Source organism: Eleutherodactylus coqui, chromosome 10, assembly GCF_035609145.1.
Source record: "Eleutherodactylus coqui strain aEleCoq1 chromosome 10, aEleCoq1.hap1, whole genome shotgun sequence".
NCBI lineage: Eukaryota > Metazoa > Chordata > Amphibia > Anura > Eleutherodactylidae > Eleutherodactylus > Eleutherodactylus coqui.
Window position 1 is genome coordinate 120268502 of NC_089846.1, and position 13083 is coordinate 120281584.

Genomic DNA, 13083 nt, shown 5'->3' on the forward strand with positions numbered 1-13083 from the left:
ATTCTGAAGCCACCTGTATTAACTTTTCAGACATTTTGGGCGGCTGATTCTTGACTTTGACTTTCTGATATATTTGTCTCTAACCTGAGAACTGACCTTCATTCCTTTACCATCAATGTTGTATTTTACTCAGTAATAATTCATTTTTATGAAGGGCCACTTAAAAGGGAAAAAAAGCACTTACTTTCCATTGCCTCCCCATGGAGAGGGTGCCTGTGAAGACTTCGATGAATTCTGTATTAAATTAAATGAAAGGTTAAGTAATAAACGTTAATCTTGATAACCAACAGATATAAGGAGATTATAACAGAATGATCACAGCAGAAATACAATGGGCATGATAATAGCGAAAATTTTCAATAAAGTTTACTTAATAATCGTGAAAAACATTTGTTTCATGTCTAAGAGGCATTTTATATAATTAATATATTTATACCTGTAATAGCTGGGAAATTGTGGGCCCCAATACATAATCTCTACCTGGACTCCTCAAACATCACTGTGTTATTTGCAACACTGCAAATAAGGGAGATGGAATACATTCTCCACAGCGCCACCTATTGAAAGGCAGCATTCCTTCAAGCCAAAGGCAGACTTTTTATACAAGCCTTGTTACAATGAATGGGAATTAAAAGCAAAGCCAGACTACATGTACATACAGCTGTTTCAGGGTTATTGCCCTTCATCAGTGTACAGTAGGAGTCTGGCTTTGCTAGTGAGAGGCCTGGGACGGGGGTCAGAAATGCTCCTTTCCCCTTAGGGAGAGCAACTATATACTATAAACTAAGTGAGGAGACTCAAATGGCCATGCACGCTCCTCTGGGTAATATGCAAATAAGGGAGATGGAATAAATCCTCCACAGTGCCACCTATTGAAAGGCAGCATTCCTTCAAGTCAAAGTCAGACTTTTTATACAAGCCTTGTAACAATGACCGGGAATTAAAAGCAAAGCCAGACTCCATGTACATACAGCTGTTTCAGGGTTATTGCCCTTCATCAGTGTACAGTAGGAGTCTGGCTTTGCTAGTGAGAGGCCTGGGACGGGGGTCAGAAACGCTCTTTTCCCCTTAGGGAGAGCAACTATATACTATAAACTAAGTGTGGCACTGTGGAGGATTTATTCCATCTCCCTTATTTGCATATTACCCAGAGGAGCGTGCATGGCCATTTGAGTCTCCTCACTTAGTTTATAGTATATAGTTGCTCTCCCTAAGGAGAAAAGAGCGTTTCTGACCCACATTTGTAACACTGTTCTTTTCCTATTTGCTAAAGAAGTCATTGGGCCTCAAGAAGCACCAAGGGCTACGTGGGGCAATCAGGTTGCAGATAACTTTTCATATAGTAAGAATTAGTGTTGCTTTTTGTGATTGGCCGGACAATAACATCGGAATCCCGATCCGTCTTTTTGCAAAAATAGCCAAAATATTGGCTATCTGCTTTGAGCAGAATGGACGGGTGCGTTGGCTTGGCACTGCTGGCTTGCAGTTCTGGAGTTCAAGGTTTGAATCTGACTTTCATGGGGATTTGAACTTGGGACTCCACCACTACAAGGCAGCAGTATTAACCACTGGGTTGCCGTCACCACATTCACTATTGTTTAAGGAGGTCAACTTAGAGAATGCAATTTTTACTTTTATTAGGCTGGAATCGGGAGTCCCAATTCAGCATTATTTTTTAAAATTGGTTGGGTCACTCCTGATCCGATTGTCTCAATAATTTCAATACTAATTAAGACAACAGTGTATAAAATCATTAACTTTATGGACTTCTTTCCTGTAAAGTAGTAAAGATGGGTTGTCTCCCCAAAGCACCTTTTACAAATAAAGCTGGTCCAGATGATCACTGAAGATTCGGCTTGTAATCAAAACACTGCCAATATCACTTGGGTTTGAAGCCATAGCTGGCCATACATTTCTGCTGCCTGATAAATATACTATGACATGCCTGATATTCAGTTAAATGGTCAACTATGTAATACATCAATGAGCCAAGTGACTAAGAGCATCTCTGTCTCTGGCAGACTTGACCCATTGATTTTCTGGCAAATAAAGAGGCGTCCTGAGTTTTGGATTACCCTCTATATGATGACCAATGCACTGAAGTAGTATATGGAAAGCAGCTGTGACATTCGTTGCATCACTGTATAGCCTTAGCTATGAACTGCAGATTTCACCCCTACAAATGAGGGAAGGAAATCTGTGGCAAAAATTGCGCCATTACGAATGTTTCCCTGTGGGATACCCCCAGCAGATCCAGCACTGGTGGAACGTACCCTTAAGGATTCTAACATTAAAGCATTGAGTGATAATTTGCATATTTAACCTTTATATGGTTTAGGGTGAAAGTGGATTCACTTAGACGTAAGTGGAGATTTGATTCATATACACTTTTAAGGCAGATTGAATTTTCTTTTTATCTGTATGGAAAAAACTCATTTTCTCCTCTAAAACTGCTGTGAAATTGCCATATTTCTGCAAATTGTAGCTTCTCATTGAGTGCTAGGATATCCGCTTTGAATAGCTAAATTCGTACACTGTTGAAGGGCTGCATATGACAGTGGTAGGATCTGTGGTTTACATGAACTAAAAATAAGAGCATTTTCATTATTTACCACGTTCTTGTCTATTACAATATCTGTAGGTAAAACAAAACCCATTTTAGGAGGTAGCTTTCCCTATTAATATGCTCGATCACCATCTTTTTTCTGGGCTAGTAGTATTCATCATTAATAAATGTTGATGAGATTGACCATGCTCACAAATCAATTGGGTCTGGAAGGGTATGGTTTCTCCTTAAGGAGAGCACATAGAGAGAATTTGTAAAGCCATCCATGCTCCTCTGGGAAATTTATGCAAATAGGGAAGATGGAACACTTCCACTGCAGCGCCATCTGTTGGAAGGCAGCATTCGTAGATGGAAAAATGTTAAAAAAATTATAATTTTCTGAATATGGCAATGGAAACCTGGCCCCAAAATCCACAAGGTGCTCCTTGATTTCTGAGGCTTGTGTTTGAGTCATGTTGAAAACATGGGCTACATGTAGGATATTTCTAAAAACTGCAGATTCAGGATAATAAATACTCCATTTTGTTTATATGATAACTTTGTTGTGCTACAGAAAAGTAAACTATTAGAATCAAAAATCTGCAAAAAAAATGAAATTTTCAAATTTATTGTTAACTTTATTTTGATTCCCGTGAAACACCTAAAGAGTTAACGGAATTTTTAAATGCGGTTTGAGAGCTTTGAGGGGTACATTTTCAATATGGGATTATTTAGGGGTTTTTTTAATATAAGGACTAGAGATGAGCGAGCATACTCGCTAAGGGCAATTGCTCGAGCGAGCATTGCTTTTAGCGAGTACCTGCCCGCTCGAGAGACAAGGTTCGGGTGCCGGCGCGGGGAAGCAGTGAGTTGTGGCAGTCAGCAGGGGGGAGCGGGGGGGAGAGAGGGAGAGAGAGATCTCCGTTCCTCCCCCTCTCCCCCGCAGCTCCCTGCCCCCCGCCGGCCCCCGAACCTTGTCTCTCGAGCGGGCAGGTACTCGCTAAGGGCAATGCTCGCTCGAGCAATTGCCCTTAGCGAGTATGCTCGCTCATCACTAATAAGGACCTCTCAAAGTCACTTCAGAGCTGAATTGGTCCCTTAAAAATAAAATTTTGGATATTTTAATGAAAATAAGATAAATTGTGGCTATAATTTCGCGCTTTCTGCCACCCAAAATAAATAAAAGCACGCTTTCAAAAGGTAGCAACATACTGCGCACACATGGTAAATGTAATTTATTACTTATTTTATGTGGTATGATTTGTCTGTTTTACAAGCAGGAAACTTCAAGGTTTGAAAATTGCATATTTTTTTACATTTTTGTAAATTTAGGGATTTTATTTTAGAAATGAGTGCAAAACGTATTGACCAAAATTCTCAAACAACATAAAGTACAATGAATCCCTTGCATAAGTAAAATCATTGGAAAGTTATTACAACTTGTGGTTTCACACGAGCGTGTTTTTGTGTGTGCTTACACGTGCACAAAAGCACGCTTCTATTAAAACCAATGCATTCCCTATGGTGTGTGCACATGTCCGTGCTTTACAGGTGTGTGTCTGCAAAGATAGGACATGCGTGCACCATAGGTAATGCACGCATTGTCTTCAATGGAGCCACGGCTGCTGCCAGCTGCTCAATTGAAGACAATGGTCTGCCGGCACCCTGTAATTGTTTTTCAGGGAAGAGCTTTAAATATAAGCTCTTTCCTAAAAAACAAGAATTTTAGTGTAAAAAACATACAAAAAAAACCCTTGCCTTTCCGTCGCTGCCGTGTCCCCATGGGGATGAAGAACACATCTGCTGCACCTGCCATCTGCCTCCTTCATTCCCGCAAGGAAAAAGAATTCCCTGATGCACCTGCCACATCTGTGACAGATGCAGCAGAGGAATTCTTCATCCCTGTGGGGAATAAATAATTCCCTACCACAGCTGTCACAGATGTGACAGCTGTGGCAGAGGTTTGCAATGTTCTCCCATTGCTTTCAATGGGACCGGCACTTCTGCAGTCCCATTAAAAGCAATGGGCTGCTGCAAGCCCTGCAGGGATTTTTGGGGAAGGGCTTTAAATATAAGTCCTTCCCTGAAAATCATCCCTAGAATGTGTTAAAAATGAAAAAAATATATACTCACTTCTCGCCCAGCCTGTCTTCTCCCTGCACTGCTCTGAAGCTCTTTCAGCAGGTGGGGATTTCAAATCCCCACCTGCTGAAAGAGCTGTATCTGATTGTCTGAGTGCTCAGTCAATCACAGGCAGCTCTCAGCCATTCATTGAATGACAGCTAAGTGCTGCCTGTGATTGGTCACAGCAATCAGCCAATCACAGGCAGCACCTGGCCATTCATAGAATGTCGATTATGTCAAAAAGACATTCATGCGTATGTACGCTGCATACGGGCGAACAAAAAAACACGTACAGTCATGTGAAGGAGGCTTTAAAGTGACACATGTCAATTTTGAAAAAATGGTGCCTGGTCAGGAAGGCCAAAACAGGATGAAGTGTTAAAGGGTTAAAGAAGACATCTCTCTTCATAAATCGTATTCTCCACTACTCAGGAAGTCCCTCTAAGAGGTGAAGGGATGGCTGCTCGATTCTAGAGGACTTTGAGTTTTCCATGTATTACAAGGACATCCATTCATCTGAATGGCTGTCCTATAATACCGTATTTTTCCTGCATTGACCACTACGGGGAAAACACTTGTCTGGCTGCAACTTCCCTTGGCAAAATCAGATGTTTGTTGGGAGTGGAACCCAGGGAGATCAGCTAATTACCCCAGTACTGCATTCTGAAAGGGATTGTTTCTAATTGGGCAACCCCTTTAACAAGATGGCTCACCAAATCATAGCCTAAAAAAGCATTGCTGTTATGTAAAAAAATTGCTATTTTGTGACTGGTCATAAAGTTGTAGATTGTTATAAATTAAGCAATTTCAAAAGTGTTCTAATACCAAATAGCCAATCGTGGGAAGAAAGGAAATAACCATTTTATACTTGTGGCAACACAAATAACCTTAATATCCATTTCACTAATCAAACAATTTACAGAGCAATTGTATTACCTTAAAATATTCCATGAGTGATCTGGAGTACTTCATAGCGTGGTCCTTCTTTAATTTAAACATTCTCAAGTAGAGCAGAGATAGACATCGATAGCTGTAGTAATTAGGAAAGGATTATGTTAATTCCACAGTTTTATAAACCCCATAAACTGTAAAAAAATCCCTTTTTCTAATTTCTTCTTGTAAAAGTGAAATTGAAACATATGAGTAAATGAAATCAAAACGGAAAAGGCATTAAAATGCCATCTTGATAACAATATGAATCGGAAGAATAAATGTTTAGTCAGCTGCTCAAAGAAGCCATTAGTTATCCTTTAATAGTTTAATGGAAGACAAGAATAATGATCTTCTTTAAGCCGCTTATGTGTTTTTGTAGTTTGTAAGTGTACTGGTGGATTTCAGCTTCTTTGGCGCTGTCTCCGTAGACTTACCATAAAACTGCTAGCTTTTTTTCTCCTTCATTTGCAGCCGAGCCTGTGAAATTCTTCAGTCTCATTGCATACCTATGTAAAGATAAAGACCATTTGAACATTGATAGTGTAATTTCCAGAATGTAGTACAATACTACACATGTATGCTTACGTATTCAAACAACATCACTTCCTGTCTTAAGGTGCATTTACACTTAAAGATGATCACTCAAAAGATGGCTTTTGAGCGATCAGTTTGCATAAACTACTACTTGGTATTAATACCTATTAGTACCAATTAGTAGCATGTGAGCCGCCAGGAGCTGTATTCAGAGAACAGACCACCTGCTGTTCTCTGAATACATTCCCTTTGTTCAGCCATGGGGCTAATAGCTGAGACAATGTAATCAGCGTTCCCTGGGCAGATCACAGCATGCGGTCCTTCTTATCAGCATGGATGGATTTCATGCCAAACTGAAATTCATGGTTCGGCAGAAAAGTGAAAGATGGGCACATTTACACCCAACGATTATTGCTTAAAATTTTGAGCAATAATTATTGTGTCTAAATGGGCCTTTACTGAAGGGATAATTCTAATGGAGCAAATGTGTCTGTAGTACTCGCTCGGTATGTTGGCAAAATTGCTAGGTGAGTGTTGCTGGGTAAGTCGAATCTCTTAACCTGGTCACACAGTAAATAGAAATATGTGGTAGAAAAGCACTCTGAACAATTGCTACATTCATCTACCAACAAGCAATTTGCACCACCAGCGATACAAAATTATTCACTAGGTAAGCATGCAATGTTTCGGCACAAGCCCTTCATCAGTATGCCATGGTAGAGAGAATTGAACGGTGGCTATTAGAGTACTTTAAAGGAAGTCTGTCAGTTTTGCTGATGTACAAGGGCTGAGAGCATGAGATAGGGCAAAGGAAAGGGTTGTAATGGTATCTCTTTTGATGTTTTTTAGGGTTCCAAGCAGTCAGATAACGAACTTTGGTACCATTCCGATGGGTGTTGTAGAGGTGGGTCTTTCCATGAAGTGCTCTCCTCTTTGTCCTATGAGCTGCTTTACAGTTCTGTTGGACAGCCACTGGTTGGACACTACTGCTGTCAATCAGAGCTGTGGAAAAGTTCAATGGACAGAAACGAGAGCATCCAAGTTTGTTTTTTGACTACTAGGGACCCTAAAACTAATAAAACTTGGATGTTTTACCCCTCTCCACTCTCTTATATTATTATGTTGTGTTAAATGTCTAACTCGGCTAATACCGCTACCAAGTGCTAAGCCGGACAACGGTCAAGGCAGAACGACCAAAGTAATGTACAAATGTAATTTGTGTGTTTTGTGTGTGCGTTCAGGTCTAGAAACTTCCTGGCAATCTGATTATTATTATTATTAATAATTTACATTAATATTTATTTTTTTTAGTCGAAAGGTTCCATCGCCTCCAGCAATATACATACTCTCTACAAAATAACTAGAGAATGCTGGCGATGTACAGTATAGTAGTAAAGCCAATATCCCTCTCCGAACCATTAAAGGGTGCAATAGTAAGCTGACGGTAGTATTTTCTGACAGACACATGTATAGATAACATTCTGAAGCACAGGCAATCTGATTGACATCCTTCATATAGAGTCCCTCATTTCTAACCAAGATTTATGCTAAATGCGCAAATCGCACAAACCAGAATTCAAAAGTAAGTTGCTATATCTCTGATACCTCATTCTGTATTCTCACCTCTTGACCAAGTCGCAAACAAACATACGCTTGAGGCATAACATAATATGACACAGCAAAGTCATCTCCATTTGAAATGACAGGATGGCTTTTGTGAGCTAAGTAAGTCAACAGTCAAATATTCTGGAATAGGAAAAAAAAATATTTCTATATGTCATTTTTAAGATAGCCCTCTAGGATCAAGTCTGACACTCTGATAATAAACAAAATGTCAATCTCTAACAAACTCTCTCTTATTTTAGCCATGCCCTTAAGAGTGCCTGTGGCTGATACTGGGGGGATCACCTGCCAATCTGTCATGCACATTGCCTAAGGCAAAAATTGGAAGGACATGAGCCCTCCAGAGGAACATTAATTGTATTATTTTAGATTGTTTGAAACATTATTTCCGCCTACAATAGATAGTAATAATTTACAGGGTTGAAATAAAATGTAACATTGTGCTTAATTATTTATGAAAATCTGTACAACCAAATCCAAAGGGTCTTAAAAGGATGATTGCCGTGTAAACCGCCCATTACATCGAGTGGTCTGCATGATAATTATGCAGTGTAAATGCTTGCAGTGAAAGAACGATCAGTGATACGTTGCTGATCAAATCTTTCATCCAGACCATAAAATCATCTTTTATCTGCCTGTGTAAACAGGCAAGCATTCATCTATGAATAACTGCCTGTTCATTGCGAATGGAGGCCATAACTATGCCGCCTGCATTCACTCAGTGATGCTCATTCTTGTGTAAAAGCACAGTAATGATCATCCCTGGGATGCCCTGTAGGGCATCTGTGCCCAACAGGTTGTCCCGTGTAAAATGGACCCCAAGTAATTCAAACTTAATCAGTTTTCTTCTTGCTATTCTAGTACTACTTATCCCTTTTAGTCTCTTCACTAGTTGTTCCTATTTAAAGGTACACATACACATTCAATTGCTGTTGGCTCGATGCTCATTCAGCCAACAGCTATTCCAGTTGACTTATCTCTCAGTAGAAATGGCTGAAACCTTTATTGTTGCCCTGATACATTCTCAGCTTGATTACTGCAACTTGCTACTAATTGGTCTTTTTCTCACTGAACGCTCTCCAATCCATCCTCCATACATCAGCTATTGCCAGTCACTACACTGCTTGCCCATCCACTATAGAATTCAATTTAAATGTCTCACACGCATCCATATCTCCCTCATTGCCCTATGTATCCTCCCTCATCTCTGTCTATCGCCCTACCAGTGTTTCCACTCTACTAATGACCTCAGACTAAGGGTGAAGTCACACGAACGTATATCGGCTCGGTTTTCACGCCGAGCCGATATATGTTGTCCTCGTGTACAGGGGGGGGGGGGAGGATGGAAGAGCCAGGAGCAGGAACTGAGCTCCCGGCCCCCTCTCTGCCTCCTCTCCGCCCCTCGGCACTATTTGTAATGGGAAGAGGTGGGGCGGGGCTAAGTTCCGTGAATTAGTCCCGCCCCCGTCCCACCTCTCCCCATTGCAAATAGTGCAGAGGGGTGGAGAGGAGGCAGAGAGGGGGGCAGGAGCTCAGTTCCTGCTCCTGGCTCTTCCATCCTCCCCCCCCCTGCAGATGAGGACACCGTATATCGGCTCAGCGTGAAAACCAAGCCGATATACGTTCGTTTGAATCCAGCCTTAGGCTTATATGCGAGCTGTCAGCTGATCGCGGCCAAAAGCTAGGGCAAGACCTATCTTTTCCGGCCTTGTGTAAAAGCAGCCTATGTACTATGTTTTCTGGCCGGCTGATTTGATTAGCTGGAAAATCGCCCATCTGAACGACTGCATTGAAATCTAATGGTTTAGACGGTCGCGATTTTCGGCCAATGTTTTATTGTGGCAAAAAAGCCATGTGAATAAGGCCTAAAATAGGCTGGTCATAAAGGATTTAATTAGCTAACTCGTTGACTATGCAAACATTTACAGGCTTGTTAACATTTAACACTATGCAGCCCAAAAATACAAACCCAATGAACCTTCCACATTGAAAAGTGGGTCGGAATCCCCGTCCTTCTATTTCAAATAAAACTTCCTTATGTTTGGATTACTGTCTGCTTTAAGTCATCTATTAATTGGAATAACCATATGTTTTAGTGCACCATTCAGTTCATCTGGCTAACCAAGCAGACTACACACTATACACTTAGTGGCTTGGAAATCAATTCATCACATCTGATCACTGGTTCTGAGGCCTAATGTAATTTCACAGGCTCTTGTGTTGGAATAAGTAATAGAGCTCAGTCTTGCATAAGAAGACTTTAAGATATCTAGACAGCCTAATTTAAAAGGGTAAGACAGAAATGGAACATTTACTGAGCTCACTTTATGGATGTCCAGGTCCAAATTAGATGTTAAAAGCCTCAGCGTTATTGGCAATTCTGTATCCCCAAGTCAAACAACATTTATTCAATCTTCTGCACACTGATCGGCGGGAATTTACAAGACAGAATAGCAGACAAAACGGATGTTTCAATTTACCGCTCATTAGTATAATAACAGGTTATCTGCAGCAGTTATTGTTTTATTTTTTTTTATAAAGGATTAAGGGGAAAGTCAGAAATCAGGCAATTAAAATTAAGTTACAAACTATAATAATATGAACCCGCTTAGGACCAACTGCGTAAATATACGGCGCTTGGTCCTGAACTTTTATCCCATGCCATAGTAAAAATATAGTACAGGTTTAAAGCTCCTGCAATGTAGCAGAAGCAGGTTCGGTGCTTGGCTGTCAGAGACAGCCAAAGACCTGAAGGAGAAGACAGAAGTAGGTAAAAGCTGCTTTGCCATCCCTTTTGCAGGCTACATAGTGCTCAATAAGTGCTATGCAGAGAACAGAGGAAATGACGCTTTCTCTATTAGTCCCAGTGATTACGATTAGGAGACCCAGATCAGCGCCAGCAGTGATTACTTTCACTATAGGTGGATGTTTTACCTGTAACTGGAGCCCCTATGGATGTTGTTCCTATGGATGCCCCACTTACAATGGAAAACTTCAAAATTTAAAAATGAAAGACATTGTGAATGTCCCACAGAGGTCTCATATGACGTCATGAGGGACATAGATGTTAAAAAATAAGTACTCTGGGGAATGGTTAATCAGGAGTCAGGAGCCTATAATCTGCAGTGGAGGTAAGAGAGTAGACTGGAGAGCAGCTCTCCGTCCCATCTCCAGCATCATTCAATATCTGCCCTCAGTTGTGAAGAGTCTATTGCCAACCTGTCATGGATAAGAATAGGGATTGTAGAGAAGTAATTGTTTGGGGAGCATGATACTGCTAGGGGCAAGTGGTAGGAAGAGGTTGAGTCTGGCTGCCAGAGAGGGAGGCATGGGCAAAATGAAGAGGTTGACATTGGGACAATGCTGCTGCTGTTATAAGAAAGAGTGGTTAGAAGGACAATACTACTGCTGGTCCGTAAAGGGTAAAAAGGGGGATATCAGTGGAGGAGGAGTGAGAAGGAGTGCAATGCTGCTATTGGGGAGGGGAACAATGCTGGTTCTAGTAGGGAAGGGGTGGGAAGGGTGACAATACTGCTGCCAGTGGTAAAGGGAAGGGGAAAATGCTTCCAGTGGTGCTGCACTATGGTATTTGGTGTTTCTGTGGAGATATTTTAAGCCGCATTTTATATTAATTATATATTAACTGGCTTCCCTTAAAGCATCACTCCAGTGATTTTTTAAATTAATTTATGATAAAGCTACCTTCCCCTCCACTATACATAAATCAGTTAAAGGGGTGGTCTCGCGAAACCAAGTGGGGTTATACACTTCCGTATGGCCATATTAATGCACTTTGTAATGTACATTGTGCATTAAATATGAGCCATACAGAAGTTATTCCACTTACCTGCTCCGTTGCTAGCGTCCTCGTCTCCATGGTTCCGTCTAAATTCGCTGGCAGCTTGCTTTTTTAGACGCGCTTGCGCAGTCCGGTCTTCTCCATTCAGCACGAGCCGCTTCAGTGTGCTCCCCGCTACAGCTCTTCTGCGCATGCGCAGACGAGCTGTCACTGCTCGGGAGCGCGCTGAAGCGGCCATTCTGCACCATCCTCTGTTAGAGGAAGGTGCAGAAACTGGAGCTGCCCAGCGGAGAAGCCCAGCCCAGCCCAGCAGCCCCGAGAAGCCTCCCAGGTAAGTGATGGGTCGGGGGGGGGCTGCCGCTGCGCCGGGCTGCGCCGGGGGGGGGCTGTCTCTGCGCCGGGGGGGGCTGTCGCTGCGTCGGGGGGGGCTGCCGCTAGGCCGGGGGGGGCTGCCGCTAGGCCGGGGGGGCTGTCGCTAGGCCGGGGGGGCTGTCGCTAGGCCGGGGGGGGGCTGCCGCTGTGATGGGGGGGCTGTCGCTAGGCCGGGGGGGGGCTGCCGCTGTGATGGGGGGGCTGTCGCTAGGCCGGGGGGGGCTGCCGCTGCGCCGGGCTGCGCCGGGGGGGGCTGCCGCTAGGCCGGGGGAACTAGCGCTGGGCTCCGGAACCTAGCGCTGGGCTCCGGGGCCTTCACCTGGGCTGAGGGTCTAGCGCTGGGGAGCCGGGGGCTAGCGCCGGTTACCTGCTGTCTGGTCGGCGGCTGCGGGGCGTCTGGTCGGCGGCTGCGATGCGTCCGGTTGCCATGGAGACACAGCTGGCGGCGTCTCGGGAGCGCGCACGTCGGGCTGCAGCGAGCGACGGGGAAAGAGCAGGCGGCCATCTTGAGGAAACTTTTATAAGTTGCTGAAACGCTGGAACGGTAAGTACGAACCAGCTAGAAATGTCATTTACAGGGGGGCTTTGTAATGTATGTTTAATGGGGGGGACTGGGCAAAAAAAAAAATTAACTGCTTCCTCGAGACATCTCCTTTAAGTGTTACTTTGGTTAGCTATTTCTTTTTGTCTGATATTCCTGGCCTCTTTTTTCTCAGGTGGTCATGTGATCTTAATTCTGTCCAGCTCAGACTTATTGGGGGTTATGGATTCATTTTCTAGTCAGTCTCCCAGTCTGTGTGATGCTGCTACATGGACCCTACCCAAAAACTGCCTAGAGGGGGAGACAGACACTCCTGTGACAGTTACTGATAATGATAACACAGCTTATGTCATACAGTTATAATAGAGGAGATCACAGCTCATCTTTCTGACTGGATACTTAGCTTATTTAGGTAAATATAAAAGGTAATGATAACTAAACTGTCCTACCCCAGCAGGCAGAATGTTATAGCTTCAGCTAATGTTGTGCTAATGCATCATGGGATAGATGTGAAATTAAAAAGGAAAAAAAATCTCAGCCTCAGGATGGTGTCTGATAAGCACCAACCAGGGAACTACACTGCATTGAAGTGACTGTAACACACAGAGGAGA

General features: G+C 42.8%; 1 protein-coding gene across 2 annotated transcripts in view; it reads right to left on the reverse strand.

The window, feature by feature from the left end:
- Positions 1-13083, reverse strand: part of AFF2 (ALF transcription elongation factor 2) — a 520583-nt gene that overhangs the window by 19650 nt on the left and 487850 nt on the right. For both annotated transcript variants that reach the window (XM_066581793.1, XM_066581792.1), the window contains 3 exons: positions 6037-6108; positions 5606-5699; positions 185-234 (listed from right to left, as the gene is read on the reverse strand). In XM_066581793.1, the coding sequence (XP_066437890.1) occupies positions 185-234; positions 5606-5699; positions 6037-6108 (216 nt within the window). The remainder of the gene's footprint in view (positions 1-184; positions 235-5605; positions 5700-6036; positions 6109-13083) is intronic.